At 45.7% G+C, this 25,265-nt stretch overlaps 1 protein-coding gene across 1 annotated transcript in view; it reads left to right on the top strand.

Moving 5' to 3' along the window:
• The first annotated feature begins 716 nt into the window (after positions 1-716).
• The window catches only part of LOC126151992 (dehydrogenase/reductase SDR family member 11-like), an 87,421-nt gene continuing 62,872 nt past the window's right edge, over positions 717-25,265 (top strand). Inside the window, exons 1-3 of the mRNA XM_049915977.1 lie at positions 717-860; positions 16,407-16,569; positions 21,483-21,612. Coding sequence (XP_049771934.1) covers positions 717-860; positions 16,407-16,569; positions 21,483-21,612 — 437 coding nt within the window. The remainder of the gene's footprint in view (positions 861-16,406; positions 16,570-21,482; positions 21,613-25,265) is intronic.

Genomic DNA, 25,265 nt, shown 5'->3' with positions numbered 1-25,265 from the left:
CGACCATTCTGCCATTCTGAAACTGAAGTTGAGGGCAGTGATGGAGAGGGCGAATGTGAAACAAGAGCTGGAGATTTTTATGTTGGAAAGAGGCTTTGATTTGATGATATAAGAACCCAGCAGAAAAGATGGAAGCTTGATAATCATCGTGCCATAAGATATATAAAAATCTTTTTGTCTGTTTCAATATATCATAAAAATTTTTATACAATTATGTACACAAAATTATGTTTCGAACATTACATGGATAAAATATGTTGTATGGTATATAAAATCTAATATAAGACCAATAACTAAAGCAAAACTAAGTGTTTTGCTTTGTGTAACGAGCGACTGCTCACGTGACTGACAAGGAAAGATTAGGATTGTGCTGTGATTAATATCGTCTTTGCAGTCTCTAAGGCAAATCTGTCTCTTTTCCATACCTTACACAGGCTGATCATCGCTAAAAATACTGGGTATTTCTGTTACACTTGTTTATGAAGGCAATAACATACCAGTCTTTACGTACAGTGTTGATCATCGGAAGCTCTATTTGCTGCTCTAATACACTGTTTCCCTCACATGATAGCTTCTATCTCTATCACATGACACCAGAGTAAATTTTGCTGATAACTTGTAGTATACATGTACACATATAGAAGACAGTGTGGCTAGAATATCTCCATTAGTTGTGCCTGAGATCCTGACTAGTTGACCACTCTGTCCACAGAGCCATGAGTATCGACAAATACAAGGGACGTGTCGCACTGGTTACTGGCGCCAGTGCGGGCATCGGCGCTGCCACAGCGCAGGCACTGCTGAAAGAAGGACTCACCGTCGTGGGAATGGCCAGGAGGGTTGACAAGATCAAGGTACTCGTACACACACTCTGTGTCCTAACTTGTTTTCCTAGATACAGTCTTACAATGAGACCGTATGGCTGCCAGTTTTTTTTATTTTATTTTATTTTTTATTTTATGGAGTGGAGAGTATTGCGTGTCTCGCCTTGCGATGAGTTTGGCAGCACATTCAGATCTTGCATGCATGTGTTCCCTGACCCAGCAGTGGTAGGATGGGAGTATTAGTGCTGTGTATATGTTTGTTGATGTTACTTCTGTTATTGTCTAGTTGTTGTGTGATCTTAGTGTGGTCTGAATGCTTACAATTACAGAGAGAGCGTTTTTAGAGAGCTTGTGAGGCGGCAAATTGGATTCCATTTTTCTGCTTCGAGATGTCCACATCGTGACACTGTGCGTGATTTAATTCGCAAATTCCCGGCAACAGGTTCAGTTCATGGTGCACCACGAACTGGTAGGCCCACAATTTTAACAGAACGGAAGCTTCAGAGATTTGTACCAAATAAATTAACAAACGACGGAGCTGATCCTCCTTGGTACACAAAATGTGTTAGAACACTGTTGCAGTAACAACGAAACAAACATGCCGAATTTAAACAGACGCAAAATCCCCAAGATAGGTGATCTTTTACAGAAGCTCGAAATTTAGCGCGGACTTAAATGCGAGATGCCTTTAACAGTTTCCACAACGAAACTTTGTCTCGAAACCTGTCAGAAAATCCAAAGAGGTTCTGGTCGTATGTGAAGTACGTTAGCGGCAAAAAACAATCAATACCTTCTCTGTACGGTAGCAATGGAGATACTATCGAAGACAGTGCTGCCAAAGCCGAATTACTAAACACACCCTTCCGAAATGCCTTCACAAAAGAAGATGAAGTAAATATTCCAGAATTCGAATCGAGAACAGTTGCCAACATGAGTAACGTAGAAGTAAATATCCTCGGAATAGTGAAGCAACTTAAATGGCTTAATAAAAGCAAGTCTTCTGGTCCAGACTGTATACCAATTAGGTTCCTTTCGAAGTATGCTGATGCATTAGTTCCATACTTAGCAGTCATATACAACCGTTCGCTCGACGAAAGATCCGTACCCAAAGACTGGAAGGTTGCACAGGTCACACCAATATTCAAGACAGGTAGTAGGAGTAATCGACTAAATTACAGGCCCATATCGTTAACTTCGATATGCAGCAAGATTTTAGAAATGGTTCAAATGGCTCTGAGCACTAGGGGACTTAACTGCTGAGGTCATCAGTCCCCTAGAACTTAGAACTACTTAAACCTAACTAACCTAAGGACATCACACACATCCATGCCCGAGGCAGAATTCGAACCTGCGACCGTAGCGGTCGCACGGTTCTAGACTGTAGCGCCTAGAAACGCTCGGCCAACCCGGCCGGCAGGATTTTAGAACATATATTGTGTTCGAACATAATGAATTACCTCGAAGAAAACCGTCTATTGTCACACAGTCAACATGGGTTTAGAAAACATCGTTCTTGTGAAACACAACTAGCTCTTTATTCACATGAAGTGCTGAGTGCTATTGACAAGGGATTGCAGATGGATTCCGTATTTCTGGATTTCCGGAAGGCTTTTGACACTGTACCACACAAGCGGCTCGTAGTGAAATTGCGTATTTATGGAATATCGCCTGTTATTTGACTGGATTTGTGATTTTCTGTCAGAGAGGTAACAGTTCGTAGTAATTGACGGAAAGTCATCGAGTAAAACAGAAGTGATTTCTGGCGTTCCCCAAGGTAGTGTTATAGGCCCTTTGCTGTTCCTTATAAGCGATTTGGGAGACAATCTGAACAGCCGTCTTCGGTTGTTTGCAGGTGACGCTGTAGTTTATCGACTAATAAAGTCATCAGATGGTCAAAACAAACTGCAAAAATATTTAGAAGAAATATCGGAATGGTGCGAAAAGTGGCAGTTGACCTTAAATAAAGAAAAGTGTGAGGTCATCCACATGAGTGCTAAAAGGAACTCGTTAAACTTGGGTTACATGATAAATCAGTCTAATCTAAAAGCCGTAAATTCAACTAAATACCTAGGTATTACAATCACGAACAGCTTAAATTGGAAGGAACACATAGAAAGTCTTGCGGGGAAGGCAAACCAAAGACTGCGTTTTATTGGCAGGACATGTAACAGACCTACTAAGGAGACTGCTACGCTACGCTTGTCCGTCCTCTCTTAGAATACTGCTATCCTTACCAGATAGGACTGACGGAGTACATCGAAAAAGTTCAAAGAAAGGCAGCACGTATTGTATTATCGTTAAATATGGGAGGGAGTGTCACAGAATGATACAGGATTTGGGATGGACATCATTAAAAGAAACGCGTTTTTCGTTGCGACGGAATCTTCTCACGAAATTTCAAACACCAACTATCTCCTCCGAATGCGAAAATATTTTGTTGATACCGAATTACATTGGGAGGAACGATCACCAAGATAAAATAAGGGAAATCAGAGCTCTTACGGAAAAATACAGATGTTCATTCTTTCAACGCGCTATACAAGATTGGAATAATAGAGAATTGTCAAGGTGGTTCGATGAACCCTCTGCCAGGCACTTAAATGTGATTTGCAGAGTATCGATGTAGATGTAGATATTCACGACATTACGGACATCATGCTGCAGAGTCCAACAAATAAATGAAGAGATTATCGAAAGGTAGCTAAAATCTCTGCTACGAGCACAAAAAGCCGTAACCTAAGAACTGGGGATGTATCCGTATAAAATTACTGCACTGCACTAATTATGTTGTATGGACCAAGTGAAACTAATAACATATTGTCAATGGTTTCAGATATTTGTTAACTGTCATGGAGTTGGTGTTTTAGATCGAACGTTTTTCACTGTTGAGGATTAGTTTCACCTATCTTGTTTCATTAACTCCCAAAATTCCGGAATTTTCTTATTAGAATGTGCAGATTCCTTAAGTGAAACACTATTGCATGGAGAGAAAATCGGAGTGTGGTTTGCCATAACGCGAGCGCGAATTATAGGGTCTATCCTTTTCGATGCTACCATCATCACTTTTGATATTTATTGTTCCCAGATAATTCATCCATTTATCGCTCTGCTGAATGAAAATGAGGTCAATGATTTATTATTCCAACAAGACAATGCTACTGCCCAGCTACGTGCTCGCAAAGGCGCATTGTACTGAATACACTGTGGTGTGCTCTGGTGTGCTCTGACGTCTGCAGTCGCTTTAGGGTGAACGCTTCCTGTTTTCCAAGCAGCCGACTTTTGAAAAAGCCAATTGGACTGTTCTCAGGAGTTACGTTGTTGTTCCAGAGGGGTCCAGTTTTCCCGAGAAACACATTTAAGAGAGTGCAAGAAAGAGCCGTGAGCAGCAGCTGGTGAAGTATCAGTGCAGCAGCAGTGCCGTAGCAAGTCACATATTTAGCGTTCATATTTGTTTTGTAGTTTGATTCTTAATTTCTTTCCGAGTGTTTGAGCGCTTGCATATTTAATTACATAAAATCCTTGCGAATTCTCGTATTTGATAGGAGTAATATTGCTTATTGATAGCCGTAGAGTATAAATTCGCGGAGTCGATTAGATATTAACAGTAAGATGGATAGGGTGTGTGCGTGCCTTCATGCTGCTGCCTCGAGGTGCAGCGACGGCGTAGGGTCTGGCGCATCGCTTAAGACACCCCAGGTGTCGCTTGCTGCGTCCGCTGACTCAGCCGCCGAGGCACCTTCTAGTGTACCCGGCGTGTAGGGGCCGCCCTCACCTCAGGGTGAGTGGCGGACTGCAACGCGTTAGCGTCGCTCGAGGAGGAGGGTCAATGTGGAGGCTGCCCGGCTGGCCTCGCCCGTTCATCCTGTCAGTGGGCAGGTGGCCGCTCCTTCAGCAGGGCCCAAGCAGGCACACAGGGGCAAAGGCTTGCTGGTTATTGGGAGCTCCAACGCTAGTCGGGTGATGCAGCCCCTTAGGGAAATGGCGTACAGGGCTGGAAAGAAATCCAACGTGCACTGTGTTTTTCTGCCGGGGGGCCTCATCCAAGTTGTGGAGGCGTCCTTGCCAGCGGCTATCGAGCGTACGGGGTGCAGTCGTCTGCAAGTACACTCCTGGAAATTGAAATAAGAACACCGTGAATTCATTGTCCCAGGAAGGGGAAACTTTATTGACACATTCCTGGGGTCAGATACATCACATGATCACACTGACAGAACCACAGGCACATAGACACAGGCAACACAGCATGCACAATGTCGGCACTAGTACAGTGTATATCCACCTTTCGCAGCAATGCAGGCTGCTATTCTCCCATGGAGACGATCGTAGAGATGCTGGATGTAGTCCTGTGGAACGGCTTGCCATGCCATTTCCACCTGGCGCCTCAGTTGGACCAGCGTTCGTGCTGGACGTGCAGACCGCGTGAGACGACGCTTCATCCAGTCCCAAACATGCTCAATGGGGGACAGATCCGGAGATCTTGCTGGCCAGGATAGTTGACTTACACCTTCTAGAGCACGTTGGGTGGCACGGAATACATGCGGACGTGCATTGTCCTGTTGGAACAGCAAGTTCCCTTGCCGGTCTAGGAATGGTAGAACGATGGGTTCGATGACGGTTTGGATGTACCGTGCACTATTCAGTGTCCCCTCGACGATCACCAGTGGTGTACGGCCAGTGTAGGAGATCGCTCCCCACACCATGATGCCGGGTGTTGGCCCTGTGTGCCTCGGTCGTATGCAGTCCTGATTGTGGCGCTCACCTGCACGGCGCCAAACACGCATACGACCATCATTGGCACCAAGGCAGAAGCGACTCTCATCGCTGAAGACGACACGTCTCCATTCGTCCCTCCATTCACGCCTGTCGCGACACCACTGGAGGCGGGCTGCACGATGTTGGGGCGTGAGCGGAAGACGGCCTAACGGTGTGCGGGACCGTAGCCCAGCTTCATGGAGACGGTTGCGAATGGTCCTCGCCGATACCCCAGGAGCAACAGTGTCCCTAATTTGCTGGGAAGTGGCGGTGCGGTCCCCTACGGCACTGCGTAGGATCCTACGGTCTTGGCGTGCATCCGTGCGTCGCTGCGGTCCGGTCCCAGGTCGACGGGCACGTGCACCTTCCGCCGACCACTGGCGACAACATCGATGTACTGTGGAGACCTCACGCCCCACGTGTTGAGCAATTCGGCGGTACGTCCACCCGGCCTCCCGCATGCCCACTATACGCCCTCGCTCAAAGTCCGTCAACTGCACATACGGTTCACGTCCACGCTGTCGCGGCATGCTACCAGTGTTAAAGACTGCGATGGAGCTCCGTATGCCACGGCAAACTGGCTGACACTGACGGCGGCGGTGCACAAATGCTGCGCAGCTAGCGCCATTCGACGGCCAACACCGCGGTTCCTGGTGTGTCCGCTGTGCCGTGCGTGTGATCATTGCTTGTACAGCCCTCTCGCAGTGTCCGGAGCAAGTATGGTGGGTCTGACACACCGGTGTCAATGTGTTCTTTTTTCCATTTCCGGGAGTGTAGTTGCTCTCGTCGGCACTAATGATGCCTGTCGCTTGGGTTCTGAGGCGATCCTCAGTTCGTGCGAGCGGCTGGTGGATTTGGTGAAGACTGCTGGCCTCGCACGCGGGGTGCAAGCAGAGCTCTCTATTTGCAGCATCGTTCCCAGAGTGGATCGGGGTCCTTTGGTTTGGAGCCGAGTGGAGGGTCTCAGCCAGAGGCTTCGTCGACTCTCTGACGGTCTTGGCTGCAGATTTCTAGACTTGCGCTATTGGGTGGGGAATTGTAGGACGCCCTTAGATAGGTCATGGGTGCGCTACACAAAGGAAGCGGCTACTCCGGTAGCAGAGTACTTGTGGCGTGCACATTGGGGTTTTTTAGGCTAGGCAGTAGTGCGAGGTGTCCTGATGAACACTCACCAGTCGACGTGCAGGCAAGGAAATCAGGACGCTCTCAGTGTAAAGACACTTAAGCTCTCAAGATATTTGCAGTAAATTTTCAGAGTGTTCGGAATAAAGCAAAACTGTAGAATTTGGGGTAACGAAAATCTGTGAGTGACTGTGGAAGATAAGATGCTTCTTAAGTAATAGGACCCAGTACGTTGTCCTCGATGGTGAGTATTCATCGTAGGTGAGGGTATCATCTGGAGTGCCCGAGGGAAGTGTGGTAGGTCCGCTGTTGTTTTCTACCTACATAAATGATCTTTTGGATAGGGTGGATAGCAATGTGTGGCTGTTTGCTGATGATGCTGTGGTGTACGGGAAGGTGTCGTCGTTGAGTGACAGTTGGCGGATACAAGATGACTTGGACAGGATTTGTGATTGGTGTAAAGAATGGCAGCTAACTCTAAATATAGATAAATGTAAATTAATGCAGATGAATAGGAGAAATAATCCTGTAATGATTGAATACTCCATTAGTAGTGTAGCGCTTGACACAGTCACGTCGATTAAATAGTTGGGCATAACACTGCAGAGCGATATGAAGTGGGACAAGCATGTAATGGCAGTTGTGGGGAAGGCGGATAGTCGTCTTCGGTTCATTGGTAGAATTTTGGGAAGATGTGGTTCATGTGTAAAGGAACGCTAATACGACCTATTCTTGAGTACTGCTCGAGCGTTTGGGATCCCTATCAGGTCGGATTGAGGGAGGACATGGAAGCAATTCAGAGGCGGGCTCCTAGATTTGTTACTGGTAGGTTTGATCATCATGCGAGTGTTACGGAAATGCTTCAGGAACTCGGGTGGGAGTCTCTAGAGGAAAGGAAGCGTTATTTTCGTGAATCGCTACTGAGGAAATTTAGAGAACCAGCACTTGAGGCTGACTGCATACAATTTTACTGCCGCCAACTTACATTTGCGGAGAGACCACAAAGATAAGATAAGAGAGATTAGGGCTCGTACAGAGGCATATAGGCAGTCAGTTTTCCCTCGTTCTGTTTGGAAGTGGAACAGGGAGAGAAGATGCTAGTTGTGGTACGAGGTACCATCCGCCACGCACCGTATGGTGGATTGCGGAGTATGTATGTAGATGTACATGTAGAAGAGTTAGATTGACATTAAATAAAAGTGTCCTCCATTGCAGAACGACAGGCCTATTGGAGGCCATGAGAGCATGCCTAATCTGTGGATGGTCACCCCCTGACCAGGTAGGCGCTGTGTGGGGGTTCTGTCGATGTATTTCAGACGAACAACTAGCACTTGGGGCGGTCATCCTTTTATCTCTTGTTGCTTAGTTGACTATACACACTATTGTGTTGGCATAGGACCAGCTAGTGCAATGAGGCGTTCGGAGGAGCATCTGGCCTTTTGAAAAGGTCTGTGTGTCCCTTCTCCCCCTCCCCCCCCCCCACCGTGTAGGAGGAAGGCTGGATGGAGAGAGGGGAGGCATGATTGGAGGTAAGAGGGTCTCGATTTTCGGCGGTTTGTAAACGTCTGTCGATGAGAACACACACCCAGCCACCACCCCCTCTGCAGCCTTTTGGGACGACGATTTTCCCCAGCACATGTGTTGCCTTATGAGCCGTTCATTAGGAGTGCTGGTTTTTTCACGACATTTTTGAAGTTTAATTACAACTGTGATGCATTTAGCCCATCAGTTGTGGCTGCGCGTGTTGGCTTCGGCTATCTGGTTTGCAGGGTGGCTTTTGAGCAAGCATTGTAGGGAACTATGACATCAAACAACGATAGATATTGTGCTTAGCTGTATGCTTACAAGTAATACACTTATTAAACTCTTCTCTGGCCAACACCAGCATCTCGACAGTTGAACCTACTTTCCACCAAAATGAAGAAAGATAGTACCTTACACCCCTGCCATTTTCCTGCCAGCTTGTAGGTGAAGGGTAGAGTGTGAGTGGTATTGCGAAATTTTTTCACAGCAGAATAATACCTGTTGTATGACATTGTCATTTTTTAGCGAGTGTGCGATTTTTGGCCATCCCTGTCCAGTGCTTTCGGACATCTTTATTTTTAGTCTAGAATACCGTGGAGTACTTTTCAAAAGAAAATTATTACCAGTTGTTACGAAAAAAAGTAAAACCTAACTTTACAAGACACTTTCAAGAAATATGTTTTGTTTTATGAGAAAATGGGAAAAAAAGTAACACCGCAGCTGCATCTTGAGATTATCTTTATTGTCTCACACGATTAGCTTCGACGGCACATTACCACCATCCTCAGGCCCACCACTGCCAAAAGAGTAATAAGAGTTCATTGGCGCATTTATCGTGGAATCGTTGTTACTCGTACAAGTGGGCTAGCTTTCCTCTCTACTCGACACCGTGTTGTCTCCAATGTAACAAAGCTGAAACTAGTTTTCTCGTATACTTCATCAGCAGGAGTCTCTCGGCCATGCAATAAGATGGACATCGTTTTTTTATTACTTCAGTCTGAGGCAAAAGCAAGAAACAGTAATATGTTTTCGGTAAAAAATTTAGGAACACTCTAAAAGATTATAAGATATGTCTAGCAAATATTTTATTGTGAAAACGTAAAATTATTCATAGATAAAAAATAAAATAGCCCATGTAACGAAAATCGTTGTCGCTGAGGAATATGCGTTCTCTTTGATCTTGTAGAAAACTTCCAGCGTTAAAGTTGTTATGAAAACTACAAAAGTAATTTTGGTAACATCTGAAACATAAATTAAAACTGTGTGCTGGACCGAGACTCTAACTCGGGACCTTGGTAGAGCACTAGCCCGCGAAAGGTAAAGGTTCCGAGTTCGAGTCTCGGTCCGGCACACAGTTTTAATCTGCCAGGAAGTTTCATATCATCGCACACTCCGCTGTAGAGTGAAAATTTCATTCAATCTGAAACATAAATACTGTATCGAACGTGAATTATTTTCGAAAGTCTCTATATGTGACAGCGCTCGAGGATTTGATAGCCGCCTCGACATTTCTGGTTCCGACGGCACGCCTTCATAGGACCGAGAATATTCCCCAAACGCCGGAGAGATTGTGTATATGGATCCGTATTACACTAAGGTGATAAAAGTCATGGGCATATGCAGATGATGGTAGTATCGTGTAGGCAAGATAAAGTATGAAAGGCCAGTGCATTGGCAGATCTGGCATATTTACTCACGTGATTCATGTGAAAAGGTTTCCAATGTTATTACGGTCGCACGACGGGAATTAACAGACTTTTAACTGGAATGGTAGTTGGAGCTAGACACATAGGACATTCCATTTCGGAAATCGTCAAGGAATTCAATATTCCGAGATCCACTGCGTCACGAGAAAACCAAATTTCATGCATTAGCTACAGGCAACGCAGTGGCCGGCGGTCTTCACTTAACGACCGAGAGCAGCGACGTTTGCGTTAGATGATGTCAGTGCTAACAGACAAACAACACTGCGTGAATCAATGTGGGCCGTACGACGAACGAATCCGTTAGGACCGAGGGGCGAAATTTGGCGTTAATGGGCTGTGGCAGCAGAAGAGGACAAGAGTGTCTTTGCTAACTGCACGACATGGCCTGCAGCGGGGCTCTTGACCGTATCGATTGTACCCTACACTGCTGGAAAACCGTGGCCTTATCAGATGAGTCTACATATCTGTTGTTAAGAGCTCATGGTAGGGTTCGAGTGTGGCGTAGGCCTCCTGAAGCCATGGACCCAAGTTGTGAACAAGGATATGTGCAAGCTGGTGATGGCTCCATAATGGAATAGGCGGGGTCCAAAGGTCCAATTCAGCAGATAACTAACTGGAAATGGTTATATTTGCTTACTTGGAGACAATTTCCGGCTATTCACAGACTTCCCGTTCCCATGACGACGCTCCATGTCACCGGACCACAATTGTCTGTGATTGGTTTGAAGAACATTCTGAACAAGTCGCGCGAATGATCTGGCCACCCACATCGCCCGACATGAATCCCATCGAATATTTATGGGACATAAACTAGACATCAGTTCGTGTACGAAACCCTGCACAGGCAACACTTTCGCAATTACAGACGACTGTAGAGACAGCATGGCTCAACATTTCTACAGGTGACTTCCAACGAATTGCTGAGTCCATGCCACGTCGAATCACTGCACTACGCCATGCAAAAGTAGGTCCCAACGATATTAAGAGGTGTCACATGTCTTTAGTCACCTCAGAGTATGTTAACAATGTTCTGTAGATACCCCACACTCAGTTTTGTGCTTGCTCGATCTTTGCTTTTCAAATCTGAGAATGGAAACGTAGTTTGCTGAACCCGCTAGTAAGAACGAATGGTCTACTAAAGCTGCATCATGAAGTGAGTTACTTCTGTTTTCATATCATTCTAGGTCGCCTCTCTCACCCCCGACTCCCGAGTGAAATAATGTCGTTGACATATTTCTGTAGAGTAGTAGAAGAAAATGTTAAAACATTTATTACAGGTGAAACCAAACGATAGACAATCAGTGCCGCTCTGCTTTAGCTGTAACACTGCATTTAAAAGTCGAAGATATGAATGTGGAAACGAAAAATAATCAATAAAATCAAACGAACTTTTGATGTAAACTCGATCTGCATTGATTCTCTTTCAGTCAGTGGTACACATTACATCGCGGTGATGTTGGAAATAGTCACATCCACCTTTTTTCATCTGGAAGTATCTGGAGATAATTTTTAAGCGAGCAGGTGCCTCATTTACCTTTGTCGAATAGTTGCAGGCCAGCCTGTCCTTCACGACCTAATGTAGTGTTGCAGTTGAAACCCACCAGCCGGCCGAGGTGGCCGAGCTGTTCTAGGCGCTACAGTCTGGAACCGCGCGACCGCTACGGTCGCAACCTGCCTCGGGCATGGATGTGTGTGATGTCCTTAGGTTAGTTAGGTTTAAGTAGTTCTAAGTTCTAGGGGACCGATGAACTTAGAAGTTAAGTCCCATAGTACTCAGAGCCATTAGAGCCATTTGAAACCCACCTGCTTTACTGTTGACTGCATCGTGCACCAGTCCGCAATGAGACGGTGGAGACAGAATGACTGCTTAAACGCAAAGCATTGACTACTAAATATCTTTCATGTTGAAGATTTCCTTTAAATATTTTGTTTTCTTTGATTTGATTTGGATTTTGAACTCGTGCTGTTGATTGGTTGTAACTTGCCTGTTGTTTAGCTTTGTGCTTTTCCAACTGCGAGAGAAACTGAATACGCCAGCCTGCGAGAATAAAACATAAATCTGGCCCAGGTTTTATAGTCTTTCTAAAAGAAATGTGCAAACTGATTAAATCCTGATCTTTACAGTTAATATCTTTGTGTAATTAAAGTGGTCCCTATGCGTTAATGATGTGGTTAATAATGCTGTTTATGAAAGTGTCCCTGTGCGTAGATAATTCTGCAATAAAAATCTCGGTAATTTCGAAGAATGATTGCCTATCGAAGTCGCGTGGTCCAAATGATACATATCGAACGTGTCATCCTAGATCGATTATGCGACTGTGGTGGCGGGCGTTATCATCAATTATTTCAGATCGTCATTTTTATCTGTTTTCTGTCGTTCCCTTAGTTGCTTAAAATTACATATCTCCGTGAATTGTTTCTGAGTTGCCAGGGAAACCCAGACGATTTATATCGGTTGTGAGTGGGATGTCTGGTGTTCTTGACGCTTCTTCGGCGGATTCTCTCACACGGAAAAATCTGATTCCATGCTTATCCAGCGTAGAAAATTGTTTGACTTTTTGTCGCGAATATGGAGTACTTCCGCCGGCCGGTTTGTGGCCGAGCGGTTCTAGGGGCTACAGTCTGGAACAGCGCGACCGCTACGGTCGCAGGTTCGAATCCTGCCTCGGGCATGGATTTTGTTTTGGTTTTAGGGCGCGGGATGTGTGTGATGTCCTTAGGTTAGTTAGGTTTAAGTAGTTCTAAGTTCTAGGGGACTGATGACCTCAACAGTTAAGTCCCATAGTGCTCAGAGCCATTTTTTATGGAGTACTTCCGGACGAGGAAACGAGGGACCGTGCAGACTGGTGGTGCAAACTGTGTAAAACTTCGTAAGAAGAGCTTAGATGCTGAAATACCGTTACAATTTCATTGCGGACAGTGCGGAAAACGAACGAGTTTCAGGAAGAATACATGGTTCGAGTCTTCTAAATTATCCATCCAGACCAGCGTAATTCTTCTATCTTGCTGGATTCGAGACTACACCTTGCAAGGAACAGCATCGGAAACTGAGTTATCTGCTAATACCGTGTGCGACTATTTCGGGTTTTGCAGAGAAGTGTGTTATGTGGTAGTGACGAACGACAGTGTGCCGATTGGTGGACCGAGTAAACTTGTTGTAGTGGACGAATCTCACATAGCAAGAAGGAAGAACCCGAGAAGGCGACCTTTAAAGAGTGAAATCGATCATATTTGGATATTTGGTGGAATACAAAGGGAGTCCCGGAAGTATTTCGCTGTCAGAGTATTGTCCAGAGACAAGGTCACTTTAGTGCGTCTGAGCCGGCCGGTGTGGCCGAGCGGTTCTAGGCGCTTCAGTCTGGAACCGCGCGACCACTACGGTCTGGGGACTGATGACCTCAGATGTTAGGTCCCATAGTGCTCAGAGCCATTTGAACCATTTTTAGTGCATCTGATAAAGCACTTCATACTGCCTGGTAGTAAAGTCATTACAGACGTGGGCGCTGATGACCACGCTGTTTAGCGCCCGTAAACCTCAAACACACACACACATTACAGACGTGTTTCAGTCCTACAAGACACTTAGAGCAGAAGGATTCGACCACGAGTTCGTCCACCACTCTGCAGAGTTCGTGTCTTCGGATGACCCCAGTATCCACAAGCAGAAAATCGAGCGGCTGTGGAAAACTGTGAAGTCTTCCATTAAAAGAGAAAGGCGTTCAGGACAGAGAGACGAACTATACTTGTTTCAGTACCTCTATTTCCACAAGTTGCGTTTGCAGGAAAAAGTTTGTGCATGTGACACTTTACCCATATTCTTGCTTGATATTGACAGAGTTGACCCAGGCTATAGCAAAAAGGGAATTGGTCCCGTAGCGTACACATCACATGGACTTTCACATGACGACAACACCGACGACGAGTAACGTAATTACAAGTATTTTTGTAACGCTCTTCTTTTGTCGTTGCTGTAGGGACCTCCGTAAACATACTCATAACGCCCGCCACCAGAGTCGGATGATCGATTTAAGGTCGCACGTTCGATACGTATCGTTTGGACTACGCGACTTCGATAGGCAATCATTCTTGGAAATTACCAAAATCTCTTACCTCTTAATATACACTCCTGGAAATTGAAATAAGAACACCGTGAATTCATTGTCCCAGGAAGGGGAAACTTTATTGACACATTCCTGGGTTCAGATACATCACATGATCACACTGACAGAACCACAGGCTCATAGATACAGGCAACAGAGCATGCACAATGTCGGCACTAGTACAGTGCAATGGAGGCTGCTATTCTCCCATGGAGACGATCGTAGAGATGCTGGATGTAATCCTGTGGAACGGCTTGCCATGCCATTTCCACCTGGCGCCTCAGTTGGACCAGCGTTCGTGCTGGACGTGCAGACCGCGTGAGACGACGCTTCATCCAGTCCCAAACATGCTCAATGGGGGACAGATCCGGAGATCTTGCTGGCCAGGGTAGTTGACTTACACCTTCTAGAGCACGTTGGGTGGCACGGGATACATGCGGACGTGCATTGTCCTGTTGGAACAGAAAGTTCCCTTGCCGGTCTAGGAATGGTAGAACGATGGGTTCGATGACGGTTTGGATGTACCGTGCACTATTCAGTGTCCCCTCGACGATCACCAGTGGTGTACGGCCAGTGTAGGAGATCGCTCCCCACACCATGATGCCGGGTGGTGGCCCTGTGTGCCTCGGTCGTATGCAGTCCTGATTGTGGCGCTCACCTGCACGGCGCCAAACACGCATACGACCATCATTGGCACCAAGGCAGAAGCGACTCTCATCGCTGAAGACGACACGTCTCCATTCGTCCCTCCAATCACGCCTGTCGCGACACCACTGGAGGCGGGCTGCACGATGTTGGGGCGTGAGCGGAAGACGGCCTAACGGTGTGCGGGACCGTAGCCCAGCTTCATGGAGACGGTTGCGAATGGTCCTCGCCGATACCCCAGGAGCAACAGTGTCCCTAATTTGCTGGGAAGTGGCGGTGCGGTCCCCTACGGCACTGCGTAGGATCCTACGGTCTTGGCGTGCATCCGTGCGTCGCTGCGGTCCGGTCCCAGGTCGACGGGCACGTGCACCTTCCGCCGACCACTGGCGACAACATCGATGTACTGTGGAGACCTCACGCCCCACGTGTTGAGCAATTCGGCGGTACGTCCACCCGGCCTCCCGCATGCCCACTATACGCCCTCGCTCAAAGTCCGTCAACTGCACATGCGGTTCACGTCCACGCTGTCGCGGCATGCTACCAGTGTTAAAGACTGCGATGGAGCTCCGTATGCCACGGCAAACTGGCTGACACTGACGGCGGCGGTGCACAAATGCTGCGCAGCTAGCGCCATTCGACGGCCAACACCGCGGTTCCTGGTGTGTCCGCTGTGCCGTGCGTGTGATCATTGCTTGTACAGCCCTCTCGCAGTGTCCGGAGCAAGTATGGTGGGTCTGACACACCGGTGTCAATGTGTTCTTTTTTTCCATTTCCAGGAGTGTAATTGCTTGGAAACAAGGTCCTTGCTGCTCTGTGTGCGCCAGCTGCAAATTTTTAACTACCGTTGCTTTGCTAAGAGCTTAGTGCAATGCTCCAGACAATAAGTAAACTATTTTATACGCATTTTTGAGTGAGACACTCCTTTAAATAAAAATGATTTGCATTGAGGATGTGGACAGTGCTCTTTGGTGAAATATTCCTTTAACAAACCGTTTTTAAAATATCTGGTATATTATTAATTGTATGAGTGTTACAACACTCATTAACACTTAAAAGGGTAGCATTGATATCAAACTTTTACTCTCACAAATGTTAGACAAAGAATTGATAAACATAAAAAATTTCTTAGAGTGAGAATTACACATCTTTAAAGAAAAATTTTAAGTTCTCTAATATGGATGTGTCATTTAACAATAATTACAAGCTACGCGCGAACGCAGTGCTACATAAATAAAAAGTATTACCTTCGTTTTCTTCACACTATTTTCTAGTCTCAATACATCTCATTTCGTGCTAAATTACTAATTACATTTTATCTCTGTTCCACAATACTGAAACACAAATAATTTTACTTAAACATCTTCTCGCTGCCAAGCAGCGATGACAAAAACAAGCACATCTTCCAGTGACACAGCTACTCTGACCTAAGACTGCACGCCAATAATAAGCAATACAAAATTGTCGCTTAGCGTTTGAAACATCCAAAGTATGTACAAACTCCATAAATGCAAATAACAAACTTCCAATATACCTGTTTCAGTGTCATTGCCACTTTCAGGAGATGTAGTTTCGAAACTGTCTGTATTCGAACTGGCTATGTTTGAGTGGACGTGTCAGTGTACGAGTACTTGGCTAAAGAGGCGGTTACGCTCGCCCATGACAAATACAGATAAGAAGTATCCGGTGAGTTCCTCGTAATCTCTATCAAGACGCCGCTGGTTCTCTTGTGACAGGAACTTGAGCTGAATGGCGCTCCCGGTAAACTTCACGCAATCGCCGGAGATGTGAGTGACGAAGGTAGCATCCTGTCTGTCTTCAAGTGGATTAAGGACAACCTCGGAGGTGTAGACGTCCTGATTAACAACGCTGCTACCTTTCCACTCAACGAACCGATAGGTAAGGAAAATATATACATAACATTTCATATTTCTTAAAACATTGGTGTAAATGGCTGTATACACTTGTACTGGTGGATAAGAAACGGTACGGCATATCGTAATTGGTCAACACGCTGCCAATCATTTAAAAGGACTGATCTACTCCCAAGCTGTGCAATTAATACCTGTCAAACTGCACAAGAAGTCCCTTGACGTGTGGTGTACCTGTATGTTAATGATCGGACAACTGATTTCGCTGAAAACAATTATTCGGACAATACACGCATAGACAAAAATCCGAGAATGGAACGTAATAGAATTCAGTTTAGATCTAACAAAATAAATGACCGCTCGAAAAGGATGATCCAAGTTCTTGAGATGGTTGCAGTATTGAACTGTCTGTTCAACAGGAAGGAATTTTAGATCGTCCTCATCACGTTCACTTAAGATGGGACAGTTAAATCAGTAAAACATTCCCACTTGCCGTGGGCCCAATTCGAATTGAAATAGCGTGGCGTGGACTCTAGTCTGTGATGAGTCAGGTCATGGTGCGAACGGGACGCGAGCAATTCACTGTGAGAAAGACGCGGGACGGTCGTGCTACGATTGGATCAGAATATGTCGTCTTCATCATATGAAGATACTGATGCACTACATGTTTTTTAACTCTTGAATGCTGAGCAGCGAAGAAGATACTGCGCATATCCATTCTGGTTGAAAAAAGGGAAGAAACATGGTATATTCGACGTAATGAAAGAACTGAACATGTATCCCAACCATTTCCAGAATTTTTACAGTGTTTCTCAAAAGCATTTCTATACTGTGCTACAGACAATGAAGGAAAGCATTCAGAGAAAAGCAACGAGACTAGAATGTTTTGATTATGATATCTGTTTGCATTTTATTCTCATTTGAACGGAAGCGTAAATGTTGGTTATTTTCTGAGAGATGTTTGAAATATTAGGGCATTTTTCCATAGTCTGATCATCGATAAATATTTCACTGCTGTAGACTAGAAATGACTAGCTATAGACAATAATTTTCTACCATATGATACAGATTTTGCACTTATAGAGAGGAACTAAATAGTCTTTCACCCAGAAAACTGAATTACAGTGATTGCCAACGCAGGGGACAATAGATTCCTTCGGTACAAGATGGGACCAGACGATTTCAACGATCTTAGTGCACTCGATGACGGGTTACGTAGAGGCACATTATGTCTGACTACGCATTTCATCTGACAATTCTTCAACACTAAGAGAAATGAATAGTTATAATATCCAGCAACCGCAGATTTGTCAAATTATTGCAAAGAAGCCGAGAGGCACTGGGAAAGAAATTAGCCAATAGATAACATTCCAGTTCTCCCTATCTCGTATGATAAAATTCTGTCAGTAAAAAAAAAGTGCCGAGAAGAAAGCCTTACTTGAGATGTGACAGTACACATCAGCTGAAAAACGGAATTTCGATCAGCATGTACCAAGTGAATAGTGGATTTGCACGTCTGTCTGCCAAAACCCATTGATTGAGGGCGGTAAATGTAATGCTGTCTGCACCTGTTTAGTGTAATTGCAAGAGGAGTAGTGTTAAATTTTTCCGTATTTTCTGCAGCTGCTAGTGCAGACTTCTGCAATAAGTAGCACAGGAAAAGCAGAGTGTTTCAGCAGCACAACGTTGTAATTGCACAGATTCAAAGTCAAGAAAAATAAAAAGAGAGTGATATTTTTTCAAATATATCTCAAGTAATTGTCTAATAACTGTTGCAGAAATATCGAAAATGGGGTTTTACCTCAAATACACTGCCTCCAGCAAGAAAGCTCAAATATGTAAGCATAAAATGCACAAGCAATTTGATAAGTATAAAATCATCTAGAATACAGAATTCTTTAGTTATAGTAATATCTAAATACCATTTCTCATTCATTGCTCGCTGGAACACACGCAATTTGTTCGACAATATATGTACGAAAACAGTTGCTGGATGTTTCATTGTTCGGAAATTCCAGTTACGGGCTTCTAGGATTGTAGAGCGGACTGAGTACATAATACTCGTATTTTGAATCAGAACCCATGTGAGGAAACATACCGATTCCGTGTTATACCCATTTGAAAACGTGTTTGCTAGGTGGGTATGCAGCAGGGTACTCATGGTGGGGGGGGGGGGGGGGGCTTGCATCAGATCGGCTGATGTCATTTGACGTCTATCCTATCTCTCTGACCTAGTTCGAGCCTCATTCACGCGCCTGTGAGTGTTAGAGCGACATGGTTGAGAACACGTTGGCGAAGCACACGGTAATGGATGATCCTCTCGTAGTCTTTCTCACGATCGTTATCCACAACATCTGACTCCATCGCATACCCTTTTCGCCACAATTACGCAACGGCTTCGAGAAAGGGCACCTTCACCTTCAGCGGGCGTGACTACTGCTCCAAGGAGACGCCACGCACCCGAATTGGAAGAGGCCGTGATGCGTCACTTTGTTTTTCGTTTATTTGGTTACTAACGAGCGGATTTGTAAATAATTGTGAAATGAGTGATGTATTGTGTCACGCCTAATAAATGACTTGTAAAAGTGGTCACGTTACCAACACGTTTTCAAAGGGTTGTAGCACGGAAAGGTACATTTCTGGCCATAAGTTCCAGTTCAAGCTATTATCTGCTCAGTCCGCTCTACAAATCTTAGATGTTTGTAACACGAATTTCCGAACACACGGTATAACTAACTCTGGCGCTGTATCTGCCATTCCATACTTCTAGTTTCAAAATTAAAGTAAATCTCAATGCTGCATTAACTTGAAATGAGATTGTAGCTGACTTCATAAATCACTTACGGAAAAGAAAGATGAACCACAAATTCGCATAGTGTGCAGCCAAAACGTCGAATGTAGCGCGTCGTATCTCGTCACGGTCAAACGTGAAAAATATTACTTATTTACTCGGTACTGTAAATAGGTATCATTCTACTTCCACCGTTAAAAACAATTTCGATATGTTCTCTATATTTGGCACGCAGCAACCTATGTCCTAAAACCCGCCGGCCGCGGTGGCCGTGCGGTTCTAGGCGCTTCAGTTTCGAACCGCGGGACTGCTACGGCCGCAGGTTCGAATCCTGCCTCGGGCATGGATGTGTGTGATGTCCTTAGGTTAATTAGGTTTAAGCAGTTCTAAGTTCTAGGGGACTGATGACCTAAGATGTTAAGTCCCATAGTGCTCAGAGCCATTTGAATCCTAAAACCCACCAAATGTGAACTCGCCAGCGACTGTAAATATGCCTGATAGTTTACTTATTTGCGAAATATTACAATAACTATGGGGAATAATGGAAATACACGTAAAATATGTTCATTATCATGCTACGATGTCAGTGTATGTCGAAATATATTTGACGAAGAGTTTTCTCAAAATCGAATGAGAAAGACGGAGAACACGTGCGAATCCCAAAACAGTGTTTTTTCTTTCATTTTTACGCGAAAAATGAAGCTTAAGGGAAAAACACGAAGTCTGGATAACAGAATTACTTCAATGTTTGTATACCATTATACCATTACGCACAGATATTTCTGCTACACAGGGTGTTTATAAATGATTATGGGGGTTTTAACGCTTTATAACATTTATTATATTAAACTTAGAGTTATAAATAATATGTCAAATGAAAGAGCGACTCAAACAGTTTTGCCGGCCGGTGTGGCCTTGTGGTTCTAGAGCTTCAGTTTGGAACCGCGTGACCGCTACGGTCGCAGGTTCGAATCCTGCCTCGGGCATGGATGTGTGTGATGTCCTTAGGTTAGTTAGGTTTAATTAGTTCTAAGTTCTAGGTGACTGATTACCTCAGCAGTTAAGTCGCATAGTGCTCAGAGCCATTTGAACCATCAAACAGTTTTACCAAGAACCTTATAAATGTTCAATGTGAGCACCATTTGTCACACGGCACACATCAAGTCTATAGCCGAGTTCTTCCCAAACGTTGATGAGTGTGTCTTCAGTGATTGTAGCAACAGCTGCTTCAGTCCGATTTCTTAATTCAGGGAGGTCTGCTGGTAGCGGTGGCAAGTACACATGACCCTTGATGAAGCCCCAAAGGAAAAAAAAAAAAAACCGCATGGCGTTAGATTGGGTGAACGTGGAGGCCATGCAAAGCAAGCCCTGTCTTTGGGCCCCTTGCGGTTATCCAGCGTTTGTGCTATACACTTGATGTGTGCCGTGTGACAAATGGTGCTCACATTGAACATTTATAAGGTTCTTGGTAAAACTGTGTGAGTCGCTCTTTAATTTGACGTATCATTTATAACTGTAAGTTGAATATAATAATTATTATAAAGCATTAAAACCCTGATATTCATTTATGAACACTCTGTATAATAGACGCGTAAAACGTCTCTTGAGATATTCGCGGAATTGCCAAAGTAGTGCACCTTACTACTTTTATTCTTAGGAAACAGGGATGTAAAAAATGTTCTGTATATGTCAAACCCTGGTTCGATGTAAGAGGTGGCCTGATGGCCATAATCAGAGCAGGTAAAACAAACAAATACAGTGATTATGAAGCACGGAGGAACGTGCAGCCATATGAACAGACGATGGACCAACGATTTACTTTGCTGCATTCCAAAACACAAGCATGGACTGAGAAGACAATCTTGTGAAAGGTCGGTTTACGATACCAGAAGACGCTACTGAGCAACGCACATGTACACAGCTGAAGCCTGTAATGCAAGAAGAGATCATGACAGTTGTTCGCTACTTCGTCAACACGGCAAACTGCTATATAAATTTTAATGAATAACCACGCATGAGCAAAAGCTGAATATGTGCAAAATTTTAAATGGGGACATGATACATGAAAAACTCTCAAAAATTTCAATTTATCAAAATTCTTCCAAAAACGTACTGATTACCAATGTTAAATTTCTTTTTCTGACTATCAGATGGCAAGACAGAAGACTGGAAGAGCATCCTGGACGTGAACGTGCTGGGTCTGAGCATCTGCACCAGGGAGGCCGTGCAGGACATGCTGAGCAGGGGCGTCGACGACGGCTTCATCATCCACATTAACAGGTGGGTTACATCAAACCTAGTGCAAAGTGGGATCACCTGCTTTCGCGACCCCTTAGTACCATCTGTCCAAAGTGATAGAGCCTGTTAACAGCCATTAAGTGACAAGTGAATTCAACAGCCATATCTGATTTTGTTGTTGTTGTTGTTGTTGCGGATCTTCATTCCTTACACTGAGTTGCTGCGTCTGTCCACGACAGTCTATTCTGCGCAAGTGCCATCAACTCTGAGTAACTATTACAACCTGTATCAATTTGAACCTGCTTACTGTAGTCTGGTGTTTGTCCCCTTCTACATTTTTGCCGTTTACAGTTCCTTCAGCTACCACACTGACAATTCCTTAGCGAAATTGGATGTGGTCTACCAAGCAATCCCTCCTTTTACTCAGTTTGTTTTTTGCGCCCATTAAATATCCCAGTGGTCATCAACTGTCCATGCACAAGAACCAATAGAGACGTTGTGGGGTGGTGCTTGGAGTCGCTTATGTACTGATATTATTAATTATTGATAACCAACGTAAAGTAGTGTGTTATGAACCCCCAATTGACTAGCCATGGAATGGACATGACATGCTGGCCACCGGTCCTCTAGGACAGATCATAAAAAGTCGGAAGTATTCGGAATACTTCGTGTCGACTGTTCTCCTTTTCATGTAGCTGCGACCCTCAGAGACTCGATAGTTGTCACACTGTAATTGCCTGTTGTGGTGTTGTTTTTTATGGTGTTGTCTGTGTGAGTTGATGATTACTTGCTTAATGATAGTACACTACTGGCCATTAAAATTGCTACACCAAGATGAAATGCAGATGTAAACGGGTATTCATTGATCAAATACACTCCTGGAAATGGAAAAAAGAACACATTGACACCGGTGTGTCAGACCCACCATACTTGCTCCGGACACTGCGACAGGACTGTACAAGCAATGATCACACGCACGGCACAGCGGACACACCAGGAACCGCGGTGTTGGCCGTCGAATGGCGCTAGCTGCGCAGCATTTGTGCACCGCCGCCGTCAGTGTCAGCCAGTTAGCCGTGGCATACGGAGCTCCATCGCAGTCTTTAACACTGGTAGCATGCCGCGACAGCGTGGGCGTGAACCGTATGTGCAGTTGACGGACTCTGAGCGAGGGCGTATAGTGGGCATGCGGGAGGCCGGGTGGACGTACCGCCGAATTGCTCAACACGTGGGGCGTGAGGTCTCCACAGTACATCGATGTTGTCGCCAGTGGTCGGCGGAAGGTGCACGTGCCCGTCGACCTGGGACCGGACCGCAGCGACGCACGGATGCACGCCAAGACCGTAGGATCCTACGCAGTGCCGTAGGGGACCGCACCGCCACTTCCCAGCAAATTAGGGACACTGTTGCTCCTGGGGTATCGGCGAGGACCATTCGCAACCGTCTCCATGAAGCTGGGCTACGGTCCCGCACACCGTTAGGCCGTCTTCTGCTCACGCCCCAACATCGTGCAGCCCGCCTCCAGTGGTGTCGCGACAGGCGTGAATGGAGGGACGAATGGAGACGTGTCGTCTTCAGCGATGAGAGTCGCTTCTGCCTTGGTGCCAATGATGGTCGTATGCGTGTTTGGCGCCGTGCAGGTGAGCGCCACAATCAGGACTGCATACGACCGAGGCACACAGGGCCAACACCCGGCATCATGGTGTGGGGAGCGATCTCCTACACTGGCCGTACACCACTGGTGATCGTCGAGGGGACACTGAATAGTGCACGGTACATCCAAACCGTCATCGAACCCATCGTTCTACCATTCCTAGACCGGCAAGGGAACTTGCTGTTCCAACAGGACAATGCACGTCCGCATGTATTCCGTGCCACCCAACGTGCTCTAGAAGGTGTAAGTCAAATACCCTGGCCAGCAAGATCTCCGGATCTGTCCCCCATTGAGCATGTTTGGGACTGGATGAAGCGTCGTCTCACGCGGTCTGCACGTCCAGCACGAACGCTGGTCCAACTGAGGCGCCAGGTGGAAATGGCATGGCAAGCCGTTCCACAGGACTACATCCAGCATCTCTACGATCGTCTCCATGGGAGAATAGCAGCCTGCATTGCTGCGAAAGGTGGATATACACTGTACTAGTGCCGGCATTGTGCATGCTCTGTTGCCTGTGTCTATGTGCCTGTGGTTCTGTCAGTGTGATCATGTGATGTATCTGACCCCAGGAATGTGTCAATAATGTTTCCCCTTCCTGGGACAATGAATTCACGGTGTTCTTATTTCAATTTCCAGGAGTGTATATTATTCTTGAACTGACATGTGATTATATTTTCACGCAGTTTGGGTGCGTAAATCCTGAGAAGTGAGTACCCAGAACAATCACCTACGGCCGTAATAACGGCGTTGATACGTCTGGGCATTGAGTCAAACAGAACTTGGATGGTGTGTACAGGTACAGCTGCCCATGCAGTTTCAACACGATACCACAGTTCACCAACAGTAGTGACTGGCGTATTGTGACGAGCCACTTGCTCGGCCACCATTGACCAGACGTTTTCAATTGGTGAGACATCTGGAGAGTGTGCTGGCCAGGGCAGCAGTCGAACATTTTCTGTATCCAGAACCACCCGTACAGGACCTGCAACATGCGGTCGTGCATTATCCTGCTGAAATGTATGGTTTCGCAGGGATCGAATGAAGGGTAAAGCCACGGGTGGTAGCACATCTGAAATGTAGCGTCCACTGTTCAAAATGCCGTCGATGCGAACAAGAGGTGACCGAGACGTGTAACCAATAACACCCCATACCATCACGCCGGGTGATACGCCAGTATGGCGATGACGAATACACGCTTCCATTGAGCGTTCACCGCGATGTCGCCAAACACGGATGCGACCATCATGATGCTGTAAACAGAACCTGGATTCATCCGAAAAAATGACGTTTTGCCATTCGTGCACCCAGGTTCGTCGTCTGTGATGCAGCGTCAAGGGTACCCGCAGCCATGGCCTCCGAGCCGATAGTCCATGCTGCTGCAAACGTAGCCGAACTGTTCGTGCAGATGATTTTTGTCTTGCAAACGACCCCATCTGTTGACTCAGGGATCGAGACGTGGCTGCACGAACCTTTACAGCCATGCGGATAAGATGCCTGTCATCTCGATTGCTAGTGATACGAGGCCGTTGGGATCCAGCACGGCGTTCCGTGTTACCCTCCTGAACCCACAGATTACATATACTGCTAACAGTCTTTGGATCTCGACCAACGCGAGCAGCAATGTCGCGATACGATAAGCCGCAATCGCAGTAGGCTACAATCCGATCTTTATCGAAGACGGAAACGTGATGGTACGCATTTCTCCTCCTTGCACGAGGCATCACAACAACGTTTCACCAGGCAACGCCGGCCAACTGCTGTTAGTGTATGAGAATTCGGCTGGAAACTTTCCTCATGTCAACACGTTGTAGGTTTCGCCACTGGCGTCAACCTTGTGTGAATGCTCTGAAAAGCTAATCATTTGCATATTGCAGCATTTTCATCCTGTCGCTTAAATTTCGCGTCTGTAGCACGTCATCTTTGTGGTGTAGCAATTTTAATGGCCAGTAGTGTAATTTGACTTATATATGAAAGCATTATGCAATCTGACACCTTCGCGGGTTCTATTCCCGGCGGGGTCAGGGATTTTCTCTGCCTCGTG

The sequence above is a fragment of the Schistocerca cancellata genome, chromosome 2 (genome assembly GCF_023864275.1).
Source record: "Schistocerca cancellata isolate TAMUIC-IGC-003103 chromosome 2, iqSchCanc2.1, whole genome shotgun sequence".
Taxonomy (NCBI): Eukaryota; Metazoa; Arthropoda; class Insecta; order Orthoptera; family Acrididae; genus Schistocerca; species Schistocerca cancellata.
The sequence above is the reverse complement of the archived record's forward strand: the minus strand, read 5'-3'. Positions and strand labels throughout refer to the sequence as shown.